The sequence below is a fragment of the Giraffa tippelskirchi genome, chromosome 5 (genome assembly GCF_054371585.1).
Source record: "Giraffa tippelskirchi isolate mGirTip1 chromosome 5, T2T-mGirTip1v1.2.pri, whole genome shotgun sequence".
NCBI classification, from domain to species: domain Eukaryota; kingdom Metazoa; phylum Chordata; class Mammalia; order Artiodactyla; family Giraffidae; genus Giraffa; species Giraffa tippelskirchi.
The window spans coordinates 114696874-114723911 of record NC_137279.1 but is presented as its reverse complement, the minus strand read 5'-3'; the positions used below and the strand labels follow the sequence as shown (position 1 = coordinate 114723911).

Below are 27038 nucleotides of genomic sequence, written 5' to 3'. Positions count from 1 at the left end.
GTTTTTATTCTTCAACTTGTTAATGTGGTGTATCACAGATTTGCACATATTACAAAATCCTTGTATCCCTGGGATAAATTCCACTTGATTGTGGTGTATGATCTTTTAATGTATTGTTGGATTTGGTTTGCTAGTATTTTGTTGAGAGTTTTTGTGTCTGTATTCATCCATGATATTGGCCTGTAATTTTGTGTGTGTGTGTGGTATCTTTGTCTGGTTTTGATATCAGGGTGATGGTGGCCTCACAGAATGAGTATCGAAGTGTTCTACCCTCTGAGATTTTTGGAAGAGTTTCAGAGGATAAGTGTTAACTCTTCTCTAAATGTTTGATAGGATTTGCCTGTGAAGTCATCTGGTCCTGGACTTGTTTGCTGGGAGTTTCTTAATCACAGTTTCCATTTCAGTACTTATGACTGGTCTGTTCACATACTTTCCATTTATTCCTGGTTCAGTTCGAGGAGACTGAATTGTTTTTGAAGATCTTTTTTCTTCCCCTCCTCTTTTGTTCTCTCCTCTTGTCATTTGATGTCTATCTTTAGTGATGTGTTTCGATTGCTTTGTTTTTTTAATTGTGTGTTTCAATCATAGATTTTTGGTTTGTGGTTCCCAGGAGGTTTTTTTTGAGTGGTAATGTAGTTTATTTTAAGTTAAAATATATGTTGTTGTTCTTGTTTAGTTGCTAAGTTGTGTCCGACTCTTTGCATCCTTATGGACTGTAGCCCACCAGGCTCCGCTGTCCATGGAATTTTCCAGGCAAGAATACTGGAGGGGTTGCCATTTCCTTCTCCAGGGAATCTTTCTGACTCAGGGATCAAAGCTGCATTTCCTGCATTGGCAGGTGGATTCTTTACCACTGAAACACCATGGGTACAGCATTTAAAAATAATTTTATTATTTAAAAATTTTTATTTTATATTGGAGTATATTTGATTAACAATGTTGCATTAGTTTCATCTGACAGCAGAGTGATTCAGTTATATATGTATATGTGTATATATTCTGTTTCAAAATTATTTTCTCATTTAGGTTATTACAGAGACTGAGCAGAGTTCTCTATGCTATACAGTAGATCCTTGTTGATTATCTATTTTCAATATAGCAGTATGTACATGTCAATGCCAAACTCCCAATCTATCCCTCCTGCCTGACCCTTCCCTTCAGTAACCATAAGTTCTCTAAGTCTGTGAGTCTGTTTTGTGAATAAATTCATTTGTATTATTTTTTAAGACTCTGTATGTAAACTGATGTCATATATTTGTCTTTCTCTGTCTCACTTCACTTAGTATGATAATCTCCAAGTCTATCCATGTTGCTGCAAATAGCATTATTTCATTCTTTTTTTATGGCTGAGTTATTTCATTCTTTTTATGGCTAAGTTATACCTTTTGTATATATGTACCACATCTTTATCCATTCATCCATCACTGGACTTTTAGGTTGCTTCCATGTCTTAGCTATTGTAAACAGCATGGCAATGAACACTGGGATGCGTGTATCCTTTTGAACCATGGTTTTCTCCAAATATATGCTCAGGTGTGGAACTGCTGGATCATATGGTAGCTTTACTTTTAGTTTTGTAAGGAACCTAAATACTGTTCTCTATAGTGACTGCACCAATTTACATTCCCACCAACAGTGTAGGAGGGTTCACCTTTCTCCACACCATCTGGAGCACTTATTGTTTGTAGACTTTTTGATGATGGTCATAGTGACTGGTGTGAGGTGATTCCTCATTGTAGTTTTGATTTGCATTTCTCTAATAATTGGCAGTGTTCAGCATCTTTTAATGAACCTCTTGGCTGTATCTCATGTGAATTCATGACCTTCTACCCTGCCATACTGTCTTCTCCCATTATGTATCTCCCATGACATTTTGATATAGCAGTCTACAAATGTACACAATTGTTTTATGTCACTGATCCCTTAATTTCAAGTTCATCTCCAGTATCCTGCATTTGTATTCTCCTCTTCTCAAAATTGCTGGTTTTGATATCATATTTGTATATGGATGATTTCCTATGTTTATGTTTTCTCTTGCCAGTGAGATTTCCCGTTTGTAGTTTTCTTGATTCTATCTGTGGCCTTTTCTTTTCCACCTACAGAAGTTCCTTTAGCATTTGTTGCAAAGGCGGTCTGGTGGTGCTGAATTCTCTTAGTTTTTGCTTATCTGTGAAACTTCTGATTTCTCCATTGAATCTGAATGAGAGCATTGCTGGATGGAGTATTCTTGGTTGTAGGTTTTTCCCTTTCATCACATTAAATATATTGTGCCACTCCCTCTGGTCTGCAGAATTTCTGCTTAAAAATCAGCAGATAACCTTATCAGGGTTCCCTTGTATGAACAAATAACTATTAAATAACTGTTGCTTTTCCCTGGTTGATTTTAATATTTTTTTTGTCTTTTATTATTGTCTGTTTGATTAATACGTGTCTGAGCATGTTCCTCCTTGGTTTATCTTGCATGGAACACTGTACTTCCTGGATTTGAGTGAATGTTTCCTTTCTCATGTTAGGGAAGTATTTGGCTATAATCTTTTCAAATATTTTCTTAGGCCCTCCTTCTCTCTCTTTGCCTTCTGAGTTTTTATCAATTCAGATTTCAGGACAGAAAACCACTATTTCTCCACTTATGCTCATGCCATCATAGTGCTGCCCCTCACTCTCCTTTCTGTAACTGCTCCAAAGCCTAGCCATCATCTAATCCAGTTTTGTCATGTTGTCACATTCGAAGAACATCCGACATCAAAAAACAAGTCCTCAAGTTTTTGCTTGCTCAAACTTCTTTGTCTCTACCCCAATTTTTTTCCAAATTCTCCAAACGAATTATAACCCCCCCAGTGATACCTGTTCAGCACCATGTACTGTACCTATTAATTCTTTCTATGGAGACATCCAGTTTTCCCAAACCCTCCACCCTTTTGGTCTTATCACCACTGCTTTCTCTCCATGTCTGCTAAATTAGTGTAGTCCTAGAATCCCTTCACTCCCATTTCCTAGATTTTGTATCTCCCTCTTTCCTGGTTTACTAGCTAATTCCTGAGATTTCTATAAACGAATATATGGGATGTAATACTTAGAAGGTCTCATATCTATGATATTTGTATTTTACTTAATAATCCTTAATTCACAATTTGGCTGGATAAATAATTCTAGGTGACAAATCATTTGCTTCTCAAATTTTAAGGCACCGTTCTGCTGTTCTAACTTCCAGATCAATGCCATTCTGATTTCTGAGTCTTTGTAGGTAATCTTCCCTGCCCCTCCTCTGAAAACTCAAATTCATTGCTCTATATAGCAAAGTTCATAATAATAAGCCTTCCAGTTATATGCTGTACTAAAAAGTTCAGTGTTGTCCTGGGCTCACAGGAGCATCTTTGATGTAGAGTCATATAGCCTTCAGTTCTAAAAAGTTTTTGGTTTTATCTTTTTTTATATGTATAATTGTCATTAGTTTCTCTTTCTCAAGTTCCTATTAAATGAAGGCCAGGTTGAGCCACAAGGGAAGACCAAAAATACTGGAGTAGGTAGTCTATCCCTCCTCCAGGAATCGAACTGGGGTCTCCTGCATTACAGGCGGATTCTTTACCAACTGAGACTAAGCTATCAGGGAAGCCCTCTTAATGACTTGAAAACTACAGTGTAACTTTTCTCTAAACAGTTTAGTTTTTATAAAATTGAAGGTTTCATTTTCTGATATAGTTGATCATTTTGTTCCTTAGCAGAAAGCATTTCACATAACATTGCCTGCTTAGTGTGAAGAAACTGTCCCAAGTTTCTTAGAAAAGAAAAAGTAATTTTGAAATTCTATTGTCTTTATTTCTTACCTGTTTTCAAGGGTGTTCCCTCATCTAAACATCTTGATTGTTTTTTTATCATTAGGAACAATACTATTTGGTCATAATTTCAATAGAATTTTACATATTGGCAAGGGTACATTTTAAAACAAAGGATTCAAAAGCTAATTTCCTGTGTTCTGAATGGTTCCCAGGTATCTAATCAGTTTATTTCATAAAATCCATCTTGTGTGTGGCATTCATATTTCTCTAAAATCATTAGTTTTGTAACTATTATGCCTTCTTATATAGAAATAGTAAAAGAAAAGAGAAGGAAACTATCATCACACTTTCATGATTTCACCAGTTCTTGATGTTTTACAGTTTGATTATCCATGCTATCAGTTCTGTTCTCCAAAATTAATTTGTCAGTGTTACAGTCTTTAATTCCATGAAAACTAAGACCTCAAATTTGTCTTAAAACAGGTAAACATATAGCAAAGATTTTCAGTTCTATCACAGACCTGCTATAATTTCTCAGCAGGCTCAATGTTGAAGCCAGGAAAGGATGTCAGAGAAAACAGACAATGATTACACAAAGCAGATGTGGCTGGGGAGGGAGAGTAAGACTGCTGAGGAAAGGATCCCAAACTATGGACAAGGTGTTCCTACAGTAACCTGACATTTTTCATGCTTTGGTTGTATAACAGAAAATGATCAGTTTAAAATATCAAAAAACTCAGGTGTTACCTACACTTGCAAACTGAACTAATACTTACTATATACTCTCAGAATACCTCATTTATATTGTATCCTAATTTCTAATTTGTATACACATATTTCAACATCAATAAAATAAAAATAGATGCAGTCATTTTAAGAGGAGGTTAGCCATATCACTGACAGAAACAAGGAAACAATAGATAATGATTATTACTTTTTAGACATTATGAGTTTAAGAGAAAATGACATCTTCAACCAGAAAAACTATTTAGAATAGTTATAATCAACATATGATAATTAACACATTTTGGGTACTTTCTATATATAGTATTATACACATTTTATTTCATCTTTCCAACATCTGTATAAGGAACAATGCAAAGAAATAGAGGAAAACTGTAGAATGAGAAAGAATAGAGACCTCTTTAAGAAAATTGGAGATATCAAGGGACTGTTTCATACCAGGATGGGCATGATAAAGGACAGAAATGATAAGGACCTAACAGAAACATAAGAGATTAAGAAAAGGTGGCAAGAATGCATAGAAGAATTATACAAAAAAGGTCTTAGTGACCCAGATAACCACGATGATGTGGTCACTCACCTAGAGCCAGACATCCTAGAGTGTGAAGTCAAGTGGACCTAGGAAGCATTACTACAAACAAAGCTAGTGGAGGTTATGGAATTCCAGCTGAGCTATCTCAAATCCTAAAACATGATGCTGTGAAAATGCTGCACTCAATATGTCAGCAAATTTGGAAAATTCAGCAGTGGCCACAGGACTGGAAAAGGTCAGTTTTCATTCCAATCTCAAAGAAGAGCAATGCCAAAGAGTATTCAAACGACCTTACAATTATGCTCATTTCACAAGCTAACAAGGTTATACTCTTATGCTCAAAATCCTTTAAGCTAGGCTTTAACAGTACATGAACCAAGAACTTCCAGATGTTCAAGCTGGATTTAGAAAAGGCAGAGGAACCATCAAATGCCAACATTCAATGGATCACAGAGAAAGCAAGGGAATTCCAGAAAAACATCTACTTCTGCTTCATTGACTACACTAAAGCCTTTGACTGTGTAGATCACAACAAACTGTGAAAAGCTCTTAGAGATGGGAATACCAGACCACCTTATCCATCTCCTGAGAAACCTGTATTCAAGTCAAGAAGCAACAGTTAGAACTGGACATGTAACAATGTACTGGTTCAAAATTGGGAAAGGAGTACATCAAAGCTGTATATTGTCACTGCTTATTTAACTTATATGTAGAGTACATCACGCGAAATGTTGGGCTGCGTGAATCACAAGCCGGAATCAAGATTGCTGGGAGAAATATCAACAACTTCAGGTATACAGATGCTACCACTCTAATGGCAGAAAGTGAAGAGGAACTGAAGAGCTTCTTGATGAGAGTGAGAGGAGAGAGTGAAAAAACTGGCTTAAAACTCAACATTCAAACAACAAAGATCATGGCATCTGGTCCCATCATAGCAAACAGATGGAGAAAAAGTATAGTCAAAGCTATGGTTTTTTCAGTAGTCAGGTATGGATGTGAGAGTTGGACCATAAAGAAGGCTGAAAATTGAAGAATTGATGCTTTTGCATCGTGGTGCTGGAGAAGACGTTTGAGAGTCCCTTGGACTGCAAGCAGATCAAAACAGCCAGTCCTAAAGGAAATTAACCCTAAATGTTCATTAGAAGGACTGATGATGGAGCTGAAGCTCCAATACTCTGGCCACCTGATGCAAAGAGCCAACTCATTGGTAAAGACTCTAATGCTGGGAAAGATTGAAGAGCAGGAGAAGGTGGCTACAGAGAATGAGGTGGTTGGATAGCATCACCGATTCAATGGACATGTATTTGAGCAAACTCTGGGAGATAGTGAAGGACAGGGAAGCCTGGTGTGCTGTAGTCCATGGGGTCACAAAAGTCAGACACGACTTAGCAACTAAACAACAACAATCCTTTCTGGGCTAAGTTTTTGTTTCAGACAATGGAATTACACTTTTTTCCCCCCTCAACTTCATGAAACCTATTCTTTTAAAATACAATATGCATATTTGCCCATGTCCCATTCCACTTTTGGCTATTATAAACTTTGGATTTACAGCCAAGTACTTGCACTTGTACTCACATGCACCACTCTCTGATAAAGATATGGAAAAAGTCAGCAATATATAAATTCATTATGGTGTTCTGTTACATGTGAAAACACCTTTAGCCAAAGGACAAATGGAAATGGAATGTAGTTTACTACTCCCACATTTAAGGCGTCCTTGAGCTAAAGGTATGGTATTTCAACTCAGCAACATAAACATTTTTAATACTTACCAGGGTTGGCAAGAATAATCTACTGGTTTGGGCACCTAGGATATAAAAAGGCAAAAATAGATTAATATTACTTAAGGGAAGCTTTTAGAAATCAATCATTAATTCAGTTCTGCTAACTCAGCTCTATAAAAGCCTAAATAGCACAGTCCTAGAACTATCATTGGCAATATTATACAGTGAGAATCATAGTATATTTCAGATAAGTAGAAAATAATTCATTTCACTTTAATTCTTTCATTTATTTTATTGCCACTTTACCTCTCAAGAAAGAGATAACAAGAAAATATGAATTGGAATCTTTTGGTATTAATTTTCAAGGCAGTTTAATCTTTTCATAGAAAATTAAAATGAAAATGTTGGGAAAACCTAATAGCACTCTGCTTTCCCAAGACATTGGAAAAGCAGGCAAAGTAAACAATATACACTAGATGTAGCCTCTTATTTGTAACATAAATTTTAAACTCTAGTTTAGAAGTCTACCAACTGGAAGACCTTTTTTTTTATGAAATGTCACAGGAAATATTCATTTTTACCTTTTTTCCTATGGAGCTTTGCAAAAGAGAAAAACTACATTTTCTATGCAAATAAAAAGAAAACTTCCAGTTGCTAACTGCAAGTAGAAAATGAACAAAGTCAAAGAAGGCACACTAATATTCATAAAATAACAAATTATAAGCATACTACTTAATCTTCATGAATCACCTGAATCTTTGATGTATGTGTTCTGTAGTATTTACATTGAGCCTATTTACACTGGGTGATTAAAAATACTATTACTCTCATTTGTAACTGAAGTGTGGTCAATATGAATAATATCTGTAGCTATGTCCATTTTCATAATGGGCTATTACTATTTTGATCTTCCAGGTTAAGAGTTGTAATTTAAAAACTATCCTTCTGGTCAGAACATCTCTAAAGTTATCAATATTTAAATATGTTATCCTATGGATTGCATTTTAAGCTTCACCACCACAAAAGATCCTGATATACAGCAAATAATATTGAAAGTAAATGACATCATTCAAATCCTGTAAATATTTTCTTATACAATTTTATTTTCACAAATACAAATCAATCTTTGTTTCTGTTTTGATAAGCTATAGATGGCCTCTAAAATCTGATGAGGAAAAAAAATTTTTTTCCTCCTTCCCTGTACCTCTTTGTATTCTTTAAATGTATGTTTATTCCTAAAGCAATCACTCTTTCTGGGAACAGCAAAAAGAGGAGGGAGGAAGGAGGTAAATAGCTTCAACATATTTTGGCTGTGGATGTTCTTGGCTGGGAAAGATCCATAAAAGTTAAGGGTAACATAAAATTCTAAAGCAGAATGGGTATCTGATGCTCTTCAATCCTGATGTGTCCTTCTGGATCTTATTCTTTCTACAGTGAGTACATTCCGATGTCTGATGAGCCAGCTATGTGTTTCTCAGCTATGATCCCCTTCATCAGAGCCCTCCCCCTTTCTTTCATGTGTACTTCGGGCCTTTGGATGAATATCTCACATATAAAGCTATAAGTAATTTTCTTTAATAGTTTTTCCCCAATGCCTTTTTCTGCCTTCATCATAGGCTGTTTCCATTGTTAAACTTCTGCTACAGATATAGAATTTTTTAAAAGTTTTATTGGGAATGCTGCATGCATGTGAAATTATATATCAGCTACACACTTCTTCCTAAGTACATCTTAAAAAAGCTAGATGAGACAGAAGTGAACTTAATGTGCTTGTTAGGCTAGAGATGTCATTATTTCATCCTTATTAAAGAAGACAGTTTTCTAGATAGACTAGATTTCTAATTTTCTTCAAAACTTTGAATATGTTACTCTTACTGTTTCAAATACTGAAATATTTTCAAATATTGAAATTTCCATTTGTTTCTTTTTTATAGTTCCTGTTTGCTGAGGTTTCCTGTCCATTCATTATAAACATATAGTTAACCCTTGGACAAAATGAGTTTAAACTGCAGGGGTCCACTTATTGTGCATTTTTTCCAATAGTAAATACTAACATACTACACGATTTGCATTTGCATTTGAATCTGTGAATGTGGAAGCACAGATATGGAGGAATTGTAGATATAGAGGGCTGACTATATGTTATAGATGGATTTTCCACTGCTTGGAGGGTCAGGGCCCTAACCTCTGCATGTTTCTAGAGCCAACTCTATTTTCCTTTTTGTCCTTGAGCACAATTATAATAGTTATTTAAAAAACCCTTTCCTGCAGATTCCATCATTTGGGACATCTGAGGGTTATTATCCTTTAATTGCCTTTTCTGCTGAGTGTGGTTCATATTTTCCTGTTTGTTTGTGCACTCATTATTTAGTATCTTGGACAATTTGAATGATAATGTTGTAGAGGCTCTGAATTCAGTTATGCTCTTACAAAGAGTGTGATTTTTCTTAAAGTAGGCAGTTAATTTGTTTGGACCCCAACTGCAACCTCTGTCTTTCTATCCTAAGATTTTCTATCTCCCTTTCCAGCTTGTGTTTACTTCAAACTCTACATTCTGCCACTTTAAACCAGTAATACTGTGAGGTTCCTATTATATCTGAATTTTAACCACCCTGCATGGTGCATATATACATAAATACACACACATACACACATGTAAATATGTATGAGACTACAGAGTTTGCAGTTATTTTCTGTGGGAGGATTGATCCAATAGGAGCTACCTGACAGTGGCCAGAACTGGAAGCTCTTACTGTTATTTGTTATGTCTAATCATCAACCCTTTATAGTTTTATCTCAAGGTTGGTTTTAATATTTTCACTTTGTCTTTGATGTTCTCAAGTTTCACTAAAATGTATCTAGGTATTCATTAATTTTAATATACACTTCTTGACTATTAAGATTAGTTTTATCATAAATTCTGGAAAATTCTCAGCCATTATTTGAGCATTGCTTTCCCACAATTATCTATATTCTTTCAATAAGATGCGTTTGAACTTTATCACTCCATTATCTTACATTCTCCATATCTTAATCTTTTGGGATTGTTCACTGAGAAATTTCTTCAGATTTTTCTTCTAATTTTATACCCAACTGAGTCTAATAAATTTTGTAATATTTCCATTACGGTTCTCATTTCAGTTACTGTACTTGATCCTTTTGAAGTATGCCCAAACACTAAATATCCTCTCAGACTTTTATTCCCCCTTTAATTTCTTCAACCATATTAAATATACAGTTTTGAACTTAGTATCTGATAATTCAATTATCTGCTATCCTTGTGAATATAATTCTGCATGTTATTGTTTTGCTGACTTTTCCTTAAGGTGGGTTTATTTCCTCATAAAGGTAATGATTCCAAATTGTGAATTTATAAACCCTGTAACTTTATCTGTAGAAATTCTTTGAGGTACCAATCTAGAGAGATGGGCACCTGCATTGAGAATACAAGTCAATGTGGAATCATCTTATGTTTCTTTTAAATTTTTATTTTATATTTGAGTATTGTTGATTAACAATGTTGTGTTAGTTTCATGTGTACAGCAAAGTGATTCAGTTATACATACACACGCATCTATTCTTTTTAAAGTTCTCTTCCCATTTAGGTTGTTATGAATATTGAGCAGAGTTCCCTATGCTATACAGTAAAATCCTGTTGCTTATTTATTTTAAAAGTAACAGTGTGTATATCAATCCCAACCTCCCAATTATGCCTCCCCATCCCACCCTTGCCCCTGGTAAACGTAAGTTTGTTTTCTAATTCTGTGAGTCTGTTCCTGTTTTGCAACTAAATTCTTTTTTTTTTTTTTTCCTTAGAGTCTACATATAAGCAGTATCATTGATATTTGTCTTTCTGTGTCTGACTTAGTATGATAATCTTCAGGTTGATCCATGTTGCTGTAAATAGCATTATTACATTCTTTTTAATGACTAAGCAACATTCCATTGCATGTATGTGCTATGTCTTCCTTGTCCATTCCTCTGTCAGTGGACAGTTCAGTTGCTCTTGCAAACTGCTGCAATGGACATTGGGATGCATGTATCTTTTTGAACCATGGTTTTCTCTGGATATATGCCCAGGAGTGGGATTGCTTGGTATGGTAACTTTATTTTTAGTTTTTTTTTGTTTTTATAAATTTATTTATTTTAGTTGGGGGCTAATTACTTTACAATATTGTAATAGTTTTTGCCATACATTGACATGAATCAGCCATGGGTTTACATGTGTTCCGCCTCCTGGACCCCCCACCCACCTCCCTCCCCATCCCATCCCTCTGGGTCATCCCATTGCCCCGGCCCTGAGCCCTTGTCTCATGCATCGAACATGGAATGGTGTTCTGTTTCACATATGATAATATACATGTTTTAATGCTATTCTCCCAGAACGTCCCACCCTCACCTTCTCCCTCAGAGTCCATAAGATTGTTCTATGCATCTGTGTCTCTTATTCTGTCTCGCATATAGGGTTATCGTTACCATCTTTCAAATTCCACATATATGCATTAGTATACTGTATTGGTGTTTTTCTTTCTGGCTTACTTCACTCTGTATAATGGGCTCCAGTTTCATCCATCTCAATAGAACCGATTCAAATGTATTTTTTTTTAATGGCTGAGTAATATTCCATTGTGTATATGTACCACAGCTTCCCTATCCATTCGTCTGCTGATGGACATCTAGGTTGCTTCCATGTCCTGGCTATTGTAAACAGTGCTGCGATGAACATTGGGGTACACGCGTCTCTTTCAATTCTGGTTTCCTCGGTGTGTATGCCCAGCAGTGGGATTGCTGGGTCATATGGCAGTTCTATTCCCAGTTTTTTAAGGAATCTCCACACTGTTCTCCATAGTGGCTGTACTAGTTTGCATTCCCACCAACAGTGTAAGAGGGTTCCCTTTTCTCCACACCCTCTCCAGCATTTATTGCTTGTAGACTTTTGGATAGCAGCCATTCTGACTGGTGTGAAATGATACCTCATTGTGGTTTTGATTTGCATTTCTCTAATAATGAGTGATGTTGAGCATCTTTTCATGTGTTTGTTAGCCATCTGTATGTCTTCTTTGGAGAAATGTCTGTTTAGTTCTTTGGCCCATTTTTTGATTGGGTTGTTTATTTTTAGTTTTTTAAGGAACCTCCATACTGTTTTCCATAGTGGCTGCAACAACACCAACAGTGTAGGAGGGTTCCCTTTTCTCCACACCCTCTCCAGCATTTATTATTTGTAGACTTTGATGATGGCCATTCTTACTGGTGTGAGTTGATATCTCATTATATGGTAGTTTTGATTTGCATTCCTCTTAATAATTAGTAATGTTGGGCATCTTTGATTTGCATTTCTCTAATAGTGATGCTGTGTCTTTGGGCCATCTATGTTTTCTTTGCAGAAATGACTACTTAGATCTTCTGCTTATTGATAGATTAGGTTGTTGTTTGATATTAAGCTGCATGAACTATTTGTAAATTTTGGAGATTAATCCTCTTTGTCAGTCAAATCATTTGCAAATATTTTCTCCCATTCTGTGGGTTGTCTTATTTTTTTTTTAAGATTTCCTTTGCTGTGCAGATGCTTTTGAGTTTAATTAGGTTCCATTTGCTTATTTTTGTTTCTATTTCCATTACTCTAAGAGGATCAAAAAAGTTATTGCTGTGATTTGTCCTAAGGAGTATTCTGCCTATGTTTTCCACTAAGAGTTTTATAGTATTCAGTCTTACATTTGAGTTTTAACCCATTTTAATTTATTTTTATGTATAGTTTAGAGAATATTCTAATTTCATTCTTTTACATGTAGCTTTCCAGTTTTCCCAGCACCATTATTGAAGAGACTTTCTCCTCACCATTAAATATTCTGTCTCCTTTGTCATAGAATAGGTGACCATAGCTGACTAGGGTTATCTCTAGACTTTATGTCCTGTTACAGTAATCTATAATTTTGTTTTTGTGCTAGTACCAAGCTGTTCTGATTTCTGTGGCTTTATAGTAAATAGTCTGAAGTCAGGGAGCCTGATTCCTCCAAACTCTTTTTCTTTATCAAGATTGCTTTAGCTATTCAGGGTCTTTTGTGTTGTCACACAAATTTTTTTTTGTCCCAATTATATGAAAAATGCCATTGTTAATTTGATAGGGATTGCACTGAATCTGTAGATTGACTTGAGTAGTATAGTCATTTTGACGATATTGATTATTTCAGTCCAAGAACATGGTATATCTTTCCATCTGTTTGTGTCATCTTTGATTTCTTTCATCAGGTCTTACAGATTTTGGAGTATAGGTTTTTGCCTCCTTAGATATGTTTCTTCCAAAGTATTTTATTCTTTTTGATGCAATGGTAAGTGGAACTGTTTCTTTAATTTCTCTTTCTATTCTTTGTTATTAGTGTATAGAAATGCAATAGATTTCTGTGTATTAATTTTTTATCCTGCAACTTTACCAAATTTACTGATGAGCTCTAGCAGTCTTCTGGTAGCATCATTAGCATTTTCTACATACAATATCATGTCATCTGCAAATAGTGACAATTTTTACTTTTTCTTTCCCAATTTGGATTCCTTTTATTTCTTTTTCTTTTCTGACTGCTGTGGCTAGGACTTCCAAAACTGTGTTGAATAAAAGTGGCAGAAATGGATATACTTGCCTTATTCCTGATCTTAGAGGAAATGCTTTCAGTTTTTCCCCACTGAGTATGATGCTAGCTGCAGGTTTATGATATACGGCCTTTATTATGTTGAGATATGTTCCATCAATGACCACTTTCTGAAAAGTTTTTATCATAAATGGGTGTTGACTTTTTCAAAGGCTTTTTCTGCATCTATTGACATGATCATATGGTTTTTATTCAATTTGTTGATGTAGTGCATCACACTGATTTGTGCATATTGAAAAATCCTGCATTCCTGGGATTAATCCCACTTGATCATGTTATATGATCCCTCTAATGTATTATTGGAGTCAGTTTGGTAGTATTTTGTTGAGGAATTTTATGTCTGTGTTCAGTGACATTGCTTCTTTTTGCAGCATTTTTGTCTAACTTTATCAGAGTGATGGTGCCTTCATAGAATGAATTTGGGAGTATTCCTCCCTCTGCAATTTTTGGAAGGGTTTCAAAAGGATAGGTATTAACTCTTCTCTAAATGTTTGACAGAATTCACTTGTGAAGCCATCTGTTCCTGGCCTTTTGTTTACTGGGAGTTTTTGTTTTTGATTTTTAAATCACAGTTTCAATTTCAGTACTTGTGATTTGTCTTTCTTCCTGGTTCAGTCTGAGGAGATTGTACCTTCCTAAGGATTTGTCCATTTCTTCTTGGTTGTCCATTTTGTTGGCATTTCATTGCTGGTAGTAGTCTTTTTTACTATCCTTTGTCTTTCTGTTCTGTTTACTGTAACTTCTCCTTTTACATTTTTAATTTTATTGATTTGAGCCCTTCCCCATTTTTCTTGCTGAGTCTGGCTAGAGGTTTATTAATTTTGTTTATCTTTCTAAAGAGCAAGGTTTTAGTTTCATTGATCTTTTCTATTGTTTCCTCATCTCTATTTCTTTCTTTCTACTCTGATATTTATGATTTTTTCCTTGTAAAAGGAAACTTTGAGTTTTGTTTTTTCTTCTTTTCCTAGATGCTCTAGGGGTAAGATTAGGTGGTTTGAGATTTTTCTTGTTTCCTGAAGTAAGATTGTATTGCTATAAACTTTTGTCGTAGGACTACTTTTGCTTCATCCCATATATTTTGAAGATCATGCTTTCATTTTTGTTTGTCACTGGATATTTTTATTTCCTCTTTAATTTCTGCAGAGGTCTAATGGTTGTTTGCTAGCATATTGTTTAGCTTCCAAGTGTTGTGTTTTTTACAGTTTTCCCCCCTGGTAATTTATTTCTTATCTCATAGTGCTGTGATCAGAAAAGATTGATATGATTTCAATTTTCTTAAACTTACCTAGGCTCTCCTTGTGGCCCATCATGTTATCAATATGGAGGATGTTCCATGTGCACTTGAGCAGAATGTATATCCTGATGCTTTTAGATGGAATGCTCTATAAATATCAATTAAGTCCCTTGGTTGAATGTATCATTTAAGGCTTGTGCTTCCTTATTGATTTTCTGTCTGGATGATCTGTCCATTGATGAAAGTGGGGTGTTAAGTACCCCACTATTAATGTGTTACTGTTGGTTTCTCATTTTATGGCTGTTAGCATTTGCCTGATGTATTGACATCCTCCTGTCCTGGGTGCATGTATATTTACAATTGTTATATCTTCTTGGATTGAACCTTGATCATTGTGTCCTTCTTTGCTCTTATAATATTTTTTATTTTAAAGCCTTATTTTGTTTGATATGAGTATAGCTAACTCCAGTTTTCTTTTGATTCCCATTTGTATGGAATAAATATTTCCATCCCCTTAATTTCAGTCTGTATGTGTCCCTAGATCTGAAGTGAGTCTTTTAAAGACAGCATGTATATGGGTTTTGTTTTTGTATCCATTCAGCCAGTCTACAACTTTTGGTTGGAATATTTAATCCATTTATGTTTAAGGTAATTATCAATAAATATGTATGTTCTACTGTTGCTAGCTTAGAATTACTTAGGTCAAAAAGGTAGTATGACTTCCAACCCCACACATGTGTGGTCTTTGGATCTAAAGTTAAGAATTCTTAGAGGACAGTATGGTACTGGCACAAAAACAGAAATATAGACCAGTAAAACAAGATAGAAAGCCAAGAGATAAATCCATGCACCTATGGGCACCTTGTCTTTGACAAAGGAGGCAAGAATATACAATGGAGAAAAGATAGTCTCTTCAATAAGTGGTGATGGGAAAACTTCACAGCTACATGTAAAACAATGAAATTAGAACACTTCCTAATGATACACAAAGATTAGGGGAGAGAAAAAAAATGTTTTCCTTTCCAACCAAATGCTTGCTTTTTCTTTCTAATCAAGGCCCAAGCAAAGACAGGCATATCATCTTCTGTAAGATAATTTTCTTCTCATTCACCCACTGAAGGCTCTGGAATTCATAGAGATACCCAAGTCTACATTGTGCTGTACCTCCAGGCTTTGTCTCCAAGTACCATATTAGCAGAAATAATAAAACTGTCTATGTTCTTCCTGTGTTTTCCCTCCTTCTAAATATTTACCTTAATTTAACCTACAATCAACAAATGAATCTATAATTTCATTAAGTAAAGCAGTAAAATTTTAATAGCTATTTACTCATTTTAAGCTATAAAAACAATTATATGTAGGTGATAATCCAACTCATAATTATGTGTTCTACAACTCTTTATCAGCTTAAAATCCTAAGCATATTTCTTTTTCCAGTAACCAGTTCACCAAATACCATTCACTATGATCCTACAAGCTCATTCAATTAGTATCTGCCATTGATAACTGCCTACATTTAGATAGGGGCTTTTGTTTGTTTTTTCACTCCTTTGCTCATTCATACAAAAAAAAATGTTAAATACCTACTCTGTGCTAGACTATTCCTAAAATAAAACTTCAAATGCTCATTCTATGCTATATTCAAGGAGCTGTGAAAGGAAAACAGTATGTGGGACATGAAATGCTTAATAGTTTTGATTTGATGTCTTTGCTTAGTTGCTCAGTTGTGTCCGACTCTTTGCAACTGGAAAGCCATGATGGGCTCCAGTCCATGGGGATTCTCCTGGCAAGAATACTGGAGTGGGTTGCCCTGCCCTCTTCCAGGGGATCTTCCCAACCCAGGGATCGAACCCAGGTCTCCCACATTGCGGGCATATTCTTTACCATCTGAGCCACCAGGGAAGCCCAAGAATACTGGAGTGGGTAACCTATCCCTTCTCCAGGGGAACTTCCTGACCCAGGAATCAAACCAGGGTCTCCTGCATTGCAGGAAAATTCTTTACCAGCTGAGCTACCAGGGAAACCCAGTTGATGTCTTTAGGTTTCCAAATCTTAATTTTCAGCTACATGCCCCATATAAATATCACTTCTTCAAGCATAAGAAACCTTAATGATGTTTACATAAATGACATAAAAGTGGCTAAACAATCATTTTTGCTTATCTAATTAAATGAATGGTATCAAGCTTCAACGATTTTTTCAAGATATAACAGGCTAAATAATATATGAAATTGGATCATAGAACCAACAGAAATAGCAAGAGATTTTTTTATATTCATTTTGCTTTTGAAATTTAATTAATCTTGAATGAGTGGAGTAAATTATTGTTCAGATTACATCTGAGGTCAAGGATGGAAGACATTACCATTATTAATTAATATTAAAAAGAATGTTCAGTTTAGAAATCTCAGAAGGACCAAAATTTGGCAAGCAAGATAGTTCAAGGATTTTTATTCCCTCCAAACCATTAACTGCATTATATTAGTATCAGTAAAAAAATTTCATTTACTTAGAATTAAGAACTTAAAGTTTCATATAAAAATCTACTCTAAACATCAAATTATGATGATTAAATATCATGCTAAACAGAAATTTATAAATTTCATGAAGCATTAGGGAGTACATTTTATGTGATATTCATCCATAATATTTGAGTAAATATTCACTCTTCTTGTATTTGCCTAATGTGTTTGATGTTTTCAGAAAATATCATTATGACACTAAATAAACAGTTATGACAAACTAAAGCACAGAAAAATGTACAATAGTAAGATATTTGACTGGAGAATCTGTGGACTTTCATGCTTTCTAGCATGCTTTCAAACACACTAGTTGAAGTGCAATATCTCTGTAACTCAAAGTGACTAGAAATAGATTAGATCCCCACTTTGGCTTCCCTGATAGCTCAGTTGGTAAAGAGTCCACCTGCAATGCAGAAGACCCTGGTTCAATACTTGGGTTGGGAAGATCCCCTGAATGAAGGGATAGGCTACCCACTCCAGTATTCTTGGGCTTCCCTTCAGCAGGTAAAAATATGGGAGACCTGGATTTGATCCCTGGGATGGGAAGATCCTCTGGAGAAAGGAAAGGCTACCCACTCCAGTATTCTGGCCTGGAGAATTCCATGGACTATGTCATCCATGGGGGTCACAAAGAGTTGGACATGAATGAGCGATTTTCACTTTTAATCCTTACCTCAGAGGGAAAAAGAAAATTAGTACAATATATCTGATAGGTAGCTTTAGTTTATTCCTTCTAAAACCTGGTAAAATTTTTAATTTTGTAAAAAAAAAATAAAAATTTCCTTTTGCATATATTCCCTTAACATTTAAAAATGTTTTCTGATAATGGAGTCATGATTTTGGCATGTAATATTATTAATAAGAAAATATAAGTTAATGAGGGATCAGACCAATATCCTTTACACATTCTTGCATAATTAACTACAGCATCAAAAAATCAAGTAGAAAGAAATAAAATACTCACACATGGGCAAGGCTTGACAGCATCACTCGGAAAAAATCCAACCTCTCCAGATATTAAATTTCTACCCTAAATTAGAAAAAAAAATGCGGTGTTGAGAACAAATTTACCATAATGATAATCCTGAAATGGTAGATACACAATGCTATTGGTCAGGATCCTCAGAATTACTTCCACATTGTACCCAATCCTAGCATTAACTTACTATAGCTCAGGAAGGGAAACATAAGCAGAAAGTTTTTTAAATTATTAAAACTAATAACCTAACTCTACACCTAAAGCAACTAGAAAAAGAAGAAATGAAGCACTCCAGGGTTAGTAGAAGGAAAGAAATTATAAAAATTAGGGCAGAAATAAATGCAAAAGAAACAAAGGAGACCATAGCCAAAATCAACAAAGTTAAAAACTGGTTCTTTGAAAAGATAAAATAGACAAACCATTAGCAAGACTCATCAAGAAAAAAAGGGAGAAGAATCAAATCAACAAAATTAGAAATGAAAATGGAGAAATCACAAGAGACAACATAGAAATACAAAGGACCATAAGAGACTACTATCGGCAACTATATGCCAATAAAATGGACAACTTGGAAGAAATGGATGAATTCTTAGAAAAGTATAACCTTCCAAACCTGAACCAGGAAGAAATAGAAAATCTTAACAGACCCATCACAAGCACAGTAATCGAAACTGTAATCAGAAATCTTCCAGTAATCAAAAGCCCAGGACCAGACAGCTTCACAGCTGAATTCTACCAAAAATTTAGAGAAGAGCTAACACCTATCCTATTCAAACTCTTCCAGAAATTTGTATAGGAAGGTAAACTTCCAAACTCATTCTATGAGGCCACATTCACCCTAATACCAAAACTTGACAAAGAGGCCACCAAAAAAAACCCCCCAAAACTACAGGCCAATATCACTGATAAACATAGATGCAACAATCCTTAACAAAATTCTAGCAAACAGAATCCAACAACATATTAAAAAGATCATACATCATGACCAAGTGGGCTTTATCCCAGGGATGCAAGGATTCTTCAATATTCTCAAATCAATCAATGTGATACACCAAATTAACAAATTGAAAGATAAAAAACATATTATCATCTCAATAGATGCAGAGAAAGCCTTTGATAAAATTCAACATCCATTTATGTTAAAAACCCTCCATAAAGCAGAAATAGAAGGAACACACCTCAACATAATAAAAGCCATATATGATAAACCCACAGCAAATATTATCCTCAATGGTGAAAAATTGAAAGCATTTCCCCTAAAGTCAGGAACAAGACAAGGATGCCCACTCTCACCACTACTATTCAACAGAGCTTTGGAACTTTTAGCCACAGCAATCAGAGCAGAAAAAGAAATAAAAGGAATCCAGATTGGAAAAGAAGAAGTAAAACTCTCACTGTTTGCAGATGACATGATTGTCTACATAGAAAACCATAAAGACTCCACCAGAAAATTACTGAGCTAATCAATGAATATAATAAAGTTGCAGGATATAAAATTAACACACAGAAATCCCTTGCATTCTTATACACTAACAATGAGAAAACAAAAAGAAATTAAGGAAACAATTCCATTCACCATTGCAATGAAAAGAATAAAATACTAAGGAATAAGTCTACCTAAGGAAACAAAAGACCTATATATAGAAAACTATAAAACACTGATGAAAGAAATCAAAGATGACAGAAATAGATGGAGAAATATACCATGTTCATGAATCGGAAGAATCAATATAGTGAAAATGAGTATACTACCCAAAGCAATCTGTAGATTCAATGCAATCCCTATCAAGCTACCAATGGTATTTTTCAGAGAACTAGAACAAATAATTTCACAATTTGCATGGAAATAGAAAAAACTGCGAATAGCCAAAGCAGTCTTGAGAAAGAAGAACAGAACTGGAGGAATCAACCTGCCTGACTTCAGACGATACTACAAAGCTACAGTCATCAAGAGAGTATGGTACTGGCACAAAGACAGAAACATAGACCAATGGAACAAAATAGAAAGCCCAGAGATAAACCCACACACCTATGGACACCTTATCTTCGACAAAGGAGGCAAGAATATACAATGGAGAAAAGACAATCTCTTTAACAAGTGGTGCTGGGAAAACTGGTCAACCACTTGTAAAAGAATGGAACTAGAACATTTTCTAACACCATACACAAAAATAAACTCAAAATAGATTAAAGATCTAAACGTAAGACCAGAAACTATAAAACTCCTAGAGGAAAACATAGGCAAAACACTCTATGACATAAATCATAGCAGTATCCTCTATGACTCACCTCCCAGAGTAATGGAAAGAAAAGCAAAAATAAACAAATGGGACCTAATTAAACTTGAAAGCTTTTACACAATGAAGGAAACTATAAGCAAGGTGAAAAGACAGCCTTCAGAATGGGAGAAAATAATACCACATGAAGCAACTGACAAAGAATTAATCTCAAAAATATACAGGCAACTCCAGCAGCTCAATTCCAGAAAAATAAGTGACCCAATCAAAAAATAGGCCAAAGAACTAAACAGACATTTCTCCAAAGAAGATATACAGGTGGCTAACAAACACACAGAAAGATGCTCAGCATCACTCATTATCAGAGAAATGCAAATCAAAACCACAATGAGGTACCATCTCATGCTGGTCAGAATGGCTGCTATCCAAAAGTCTACAAACAATAAATGCTGGAGAGGGTGCAGAGAAAAAGGAAACCTCTTACACTATTGGTGAGAATGCAAACTAGTACAGCCACTATGGATAACAGTGTGGAGATTCCTCAAAAAACTGGAACTAGAACTGGCATACAGCCCAGCAATTCCACTGCTGGGCATACACACCAAGGAAATCAGAATTGAAAGAGACACATGTACCCCAATGTTCATCGCAGCACTGTTTACAATAGCCAGGACATGGAAGCAACCTAAATGTCCATCAGCAGACGAATGGATCAGAAAGCTTTGGTACATATACACAATGGAATATTACTCAGCTATTGAAAAGAATGCATTTGAGTCAGTTCTAATGAGGTAGATGAAACTGGAGCCTATTATACATAGCGAAGTAAATCAGAAAGAAAAACACCAATACAGTATATGAATGCATATATATATAAAATTTAGAAAGATGGTAACGATGACCCTATATGCAAGACAGCGAAAGAGGCACAGATGTAAAGAATAGTCTTTTGGACTCTGTGGGAGAAGGCGAGAGTGGGATGATTTGAGAGAATAGCATTGAAACATGTATATTATCATATGTGAAATAGATCGCCAGTCCAGGTTCGATGCATGAGACAGGGTACTCAGGGCTGGTGCACTGGGATGACCCTGAGGGATGTGATGGGGAGGGAGGGTCAGGTTGGGAAACACATGTACACCCACGGCTGATTCATGTGAATGTATGGCAAAAACCACCACAATATTTTACAGTAATTAGCCTCCAGTTAAAATAAATAAATATGGAACCATTAAAAAATAATAAAATAAAATTGTTAAACCTTATATGTGGCTTCAGATCATGATTATAAAATAGGAATTCAAGTTTGACTTTCCAATCTATCATTCAATTTTGTTAGCTTCACACCCCTCAATCCTACAATAGATATAATATATACATACTGTATCTGTCAAATTTACATTTGTAAATACAAGCAGATCACATTGGTTTTGTACAATAATTATTCATAATTAAGAATTAGATTTCACTGGTATTTGTATCCCTAATGGAACTCATGGGAATGTTCCTCAAACAGGATGAGACATTGCAAGACACATGGAAATGGAAACAGATATGATGTTTTAGATGATTTTCAAATTTAGGAGAAACAGGATACTGATTAAGGCAAGAGGACAGTTAAGATGTTGGAGGAAAGGACTGTAATTCAAAATAGCATTGTAAATAAGAAAGGAGAGAAATTAACAATAAGAAAAGAATTTATTCTTGGAGGCCACTAGTCAAATTCCTCTTTAAAACAATCTCATGACACAATTATTTACCTTTTCTAGAAAAACAAACTATACTCAAAACCCACTGCAGTAATTAGAACATGTAATTAAAAAGTTCTTGTGAGATTATTTCTCCTTGTCCAGATGTTGTGCTTCTTTTTATTTGCTATTTAACAATTGCTTGCTTCTCAGTACCTCATGAGTAAGTTGCATTATAATCGGATGCTACATGCTCTATTATTTTTGACAAAGAAGAGTAACAAAAAACAATCAGAAAATATCTCCTTCTTGAAGCAGTATCCCTTTGTTCTCACAGATCTTGGCAATGAGTTTGTAGAGAAAATTTTAAAAAGTAGGAACCCAGAATTAAAGACAATGATGAGGAGGAAGATGAAGAGAAAAGAGAAGATGAGGGAAGGAGAGTGGAAGGGAGAAAAGGTAAGTGGGGCATAAAAAGGGGAATAGTTAGAGGTATGGGGAGAAAAGAGAAGAGGAAAGGGTTGGATTAAGATAGAGGGGGATGAATTACATAACCAAGCAAAGAGAAGATACTAGTTTTGGCAAGGTTCTTAAACTGCAATTGCACTTACATGTTAGGGAAAAGGTAAGTGAACACGGGGAATATTTATTCATTCAGTCAACAAATACAGTATCTAATGTTTGTTTAGACCATGAGAAAAATTCATAAGACAGTTTTTGTTTTCCCCTATATTTTCAGAAACTATGTATACACATAATTATAATACAAAGTAGAAAGGGCTAAATTGGAGAAGGAAATGGCAACCCACTCTAGTACTCTTGCCAGGAAAATTCCATGGATGGAGGAGCCTGGTAGGCTACAGTCTATGGGGTCGCAAAGAGTCAGACACGACTAAGTGACTTCATTTTCTTTCTTTCTATAGTTCCTTTTGGAGAAGGAAATGGCAGCCCACTCCAGTGTTCTTGCCTGGAGAATCCCATGGACAGAGGGGCCTGGTGGGCTGTGGTCTATGGGGTCGCAAAGAGTCGGACACGACTAAGCAACTAACACACACACACACACACAGAAAGGGCTAAATACTGTTAAAAAGGTACAGGAGAGGCTATGGAAATTCAAAAGACGGATTGAGTATTCAGGGTTTTCCTGAAAGCTACATGGAAAAGGGGACATATGAATGTAAAATATGCAGGGTTTAAACAAACAGAGATGGAAACGGAGAATATTCTGAAAACAAAATACACCATGTGAAAGGCCCGGGGCTAAGAAATTATAACATGTGCACGGGAAATGCAAATCATTCCCTTTAAGCGGAGTCTAATAATGAGTAACACTTATTGTACCCCTACTGTATGCTAAACACTGATCTGAGTGTTTGATTTAGTCCTTAAAATACTCCTTTGTGGTAGGTCCAGCTACTATCCATCCCTATTTTAAAGGTGAGAGAAATGAGACACAGAGGAGACAAATGATTTACTCACGATCACAGAGCTAGCAAGTGACAGAACCAGAATTCAAACTCAGATGTTCTAACTTCAGAGCTTTGCACTGCTTCTCCCTGCATCATAAGACTCACAAAGGGGCACAGTATAAACAAAGCTACGGAACCAGCTTGACTATGATATCTGAAATTTATCACTGGCCACAGGGTCTCAGTAAAGGGATTATATATTTTAGAATAACTAATATGATATCAGTATGCAGCTGGCTTATAGATGGGCATGGCTTTGTAGGTGAGAATGTCATTAAAAAGATGGTGTCATAAAAAGGAGACAGGCCTGCAGGAAGGGTAACAGGTGCTAGTGATATCATTTAACTGCAGTGTTCAGGACTTGCCTGTGGATTAGATAGGGGAAGAGTAGACAATGGGAGTTAAAGACTAGGGGGAAAGTCAAGGAGGTGATTATGTAATCCATCTGGATAACACAGAGTTAGATGGCAATCAGACAGAGGGGAAACTTAAAATCATAGGAGCAAGAATCTTGTGGAATAAAATGTAGAGAGAAGAAATCAGTGCTTACAGAAATCAATCTAACTAAAAAGCAGGAAGGAACCACCAGGAGGGAGGAGATCAGAAAAAGAACAGAGCTTACTCGATTGAATGCAGAATTTAGAAAAAACAGTGATGTTCTGTGACAGTGCATTTAACACTATTGGAGATCTCCTTGGAGAAGGAATTTTTCACTAAGCAGACTACTAAGGTCATTCTGAATTTTTCTTTTAATGAAATGTGCTAGCAGTACAGGTTACATTTCCTTAATCATCACAGGCATCCCTTCAATGAAAAAGAAGTAAGATAATTTAACACACCTTAACAAATGGATAAAGTTACATTTCATCACTAATTTCTATGAGATATCAGTTTTAGCTACATGAAATAATACGTACTATACTTAACGATTCTCTACTTATTAAGGGAGTAGCCATCCTAAAACATTTGGAAGACTGAAAAATAAAGTAGTGTGTAGGTGGGGTATTTTTGGTTCCCTGGTGGTTGTGTGTGGGCTGTACATTGATAATTCATTAATATTAATGGGCGGAGCAGCTGCCAATCCCCTACGCATGGCTGGAACTGAGGACTATAGCTGTGAAATCAACCATTTTCAAAGCCATTGATTTTGGGCACTCTATGTGATAATCTACTTAGGAAATTTTTACTAACCTTGATAAGAGACACGCAGCTGAATTTCCTCCTCCTTTTCCTGTGCGGGCATTTTATTCTAGGTCAGATAATTGACTTGTCATTCCTTTTATGCCTATTACAAATGCCAGAGATAGGGAGTTGTCTTCTAGGTAATCTCCCGTCTGGTATTTGTTGTGGTGAGTCCCTTAACCTCTTCAAGGTCAACTTGAAAACATTTACAGTTATATGTCATCTGATGTATCAAACAGTGCTATCTTTGTATACATTTATTCTACAGGGCATTCTCTGCATTATGTGATGGGACTTTTGTAAATCTAACAAACAGTTTACATTGGGCCATTCTAATGAAAATATTCTCTTTGGAAAGTACCTGAGAAAATAGGCTGTGGGCTATATATGGTAAGAAAAGAGGCACCTTTATAACTTTCATTAAATAAATTGGTGCAGACACAAAACAATATTAAATTATGATTTATAAAATATGCCTTTTCCTGAAAAACAAATTGCTTCCAGTATAAAAATGGATCAAAACTAAAATTGATGACTCTCTCTGATATGCCTGATCACAAGTATAAATGCATATTCAGACATTTATTCCTGACTTTTGCTTATAACTTTTTTCATTTTACTTCAAAAGGAAACTACAGTGAATCATAATGAATTAAAACTACTTAGAAATGCTGGTAGAAGTGATATTTACAATCTACTTCTATGGAGAAAAGTGTTAATGTATGCTAGGATGGCAGAGCTAAAATTGCATTTTTTAAACTCAGTCAAAATGGCTGAAAATGATAGAGAATATCCTCCAGAAGTCTTAATCATAAATTGCTTGGCTCCTAACTTTGTACAAAGGAGAAAGAATTGCTTTAAGAAAACTACAGAGTGTATTTTCCCTGTGGCTCATTTATCCCCTTAATACCACCTGGATTGGAGCTTTAATGCACTCCTGGAAATAGCACTGAACAATTTGAAACAGATTTGGAAAGCTGAATGTAAAAGGGATAGATTAATGGTTATTTATGAAAGATTGGAATTTCTTCCAAGTTACAATGCCCTAAGCACTTTCAACGTATGCATGATGGTGGTGTAGAGATTACTAGTAGAGATTACTAGGTAATTCATCACCCCTGGATAAGGGCCAGAGCAACTGTCACCCTAGCCAGTCACTGTCAGAAATACACAATCTGGTGGGGGTGGGAAGAGATGTACAGGGTGGCCATGAATTATGGGAATACAGGTGAATATACAAATTAGTTTATTGATTGGATGGATAGCTTTTAGCAAGCACTACTTTGGGAACTATTCTGACAGGCTTTTTTTTTCCTTCCCCTTCATTTTTTTGACTACCTGAGATGGAACTAAAGGACCAGAAAAGGAGAGAAGACCACGACAAAGAACCTGTCTGAAGTTGGCCTTTGGTAAGAAGCAATCTCTGATCCTAGCTGCTGCCACACCAGTGTTATCCGTTAGATATACATCAGTGCAGAATCAGACAGCAGGGATGTGGCATCAGAAGAGCTCATTCTCATCCCAGTTCTGCTATATGAATCTGCCCAACTGCAGGCAAGGCTCAGTGATAAAACAAGGATGATGATAAGCTCCACCACACAGGCCTCACCAGGGTGTTCTAAGGTTCAAAGAACTAATGTTTGTGAAAGCACTTGGTAAGTGCTTAAAAAAAAAAAATTAAAAAAGCAATATTGTAGAAAAAAGGAAAGGTTTTTTTTTTAATCTCAATCTTTTTACTTCTAAATTTTCATTGTTTAGTTGACCTATTCATATAAAACAGAAATGCCTGGTTCTGTGTATTACCCCATCTTTCTTACTTATATTTATGCAAGTTTGCTAAGTCACAAGTGACACAGACTCTTCATGTGTTTTACCTGAACAGGAAACAGTTACATTGCAAAGAATCCAGTTCTTTATCTCAATGCTTTCTTCCAGTTATACAAATTTTTTTTTCATTGTTAACTGCTTCTTATTTGATGAGTAAGATAAGTTACACATTTTCGTACCAGTGATCACCTTGAAAATGTGTCAAACATAATTGCATATGGTTATACTGAATGGTCATGACGTGAATTCCAAAATATTCATGCACACACACAGAACAACAAAATCATAAACCAGGTGCTTTTAAAATTTCTCAGTCAGAACAGGGTCTTTTACTTTTGTCCAGTGTATAAACAGTAAACATGAAGTTTTTCAGAAGGCTGTTTGAAATTCACGTTCCTGGCATAGTTCATCTGTAGGTAAGTGGCTGTGATAGGCTTAGAATTCTGAATAACTCTAAAAAACCCCTTCCATCTTGATCTA

The 27038-nt window shown here is 35.5% G+C and overlaps 1 protein-coding gene and 1 long non-coding RNA gene across 4 annotated transcripts in view; one reads left to right on the top strand and one right to left on the bottom strand.

Annotated features, from left to right (window-relative positions):
• LOC145507379 (uncharacterized) overlaps window positions 1-13896 on the top strand; it is a 58360-nt gene extending 44464 nt beyond the window's left edge. Inside the window, exon 2 of the long non-coding RNA XR_014054806.1 lies at window positions 12569-13896. This is a non-coding gene — a long non-coding RNA (uncharacterized LOC145507379). The remainder of the gene's footprint in view (window positions 1-12568) is intronic.
• The window catches only part of VAV3 (vav guanine nucleotide exchange factor 3), a 425599-nt gene that overhangs the window by 34249 nt on the left and 364312 nt on the right, over window positions 1-27038 (bottom strand). For all 3 annotated transcript variants that reach the window (XR_014054805.1, XR_014054804.1, XM_081493863.1), the window contains exons 21-22: window positions 18141-18206; window positions 6828-6862 (exon numbers count right to left, since the gene is read on the bottom strand). Coding sequence is in view for 1 of the 3 variants with exons in the window: in XM_081493863.1 (XP_081349989.1) it covers window positions 6828-6862; window positions 18141-18206 (101 nt within the window). In the remaining 2 variants the exon portion in view is untranslated. The remainder of the gene's footprint in view (window positions 1-6827; window positions 6863-18140; window positions 18207-27038) is intronic.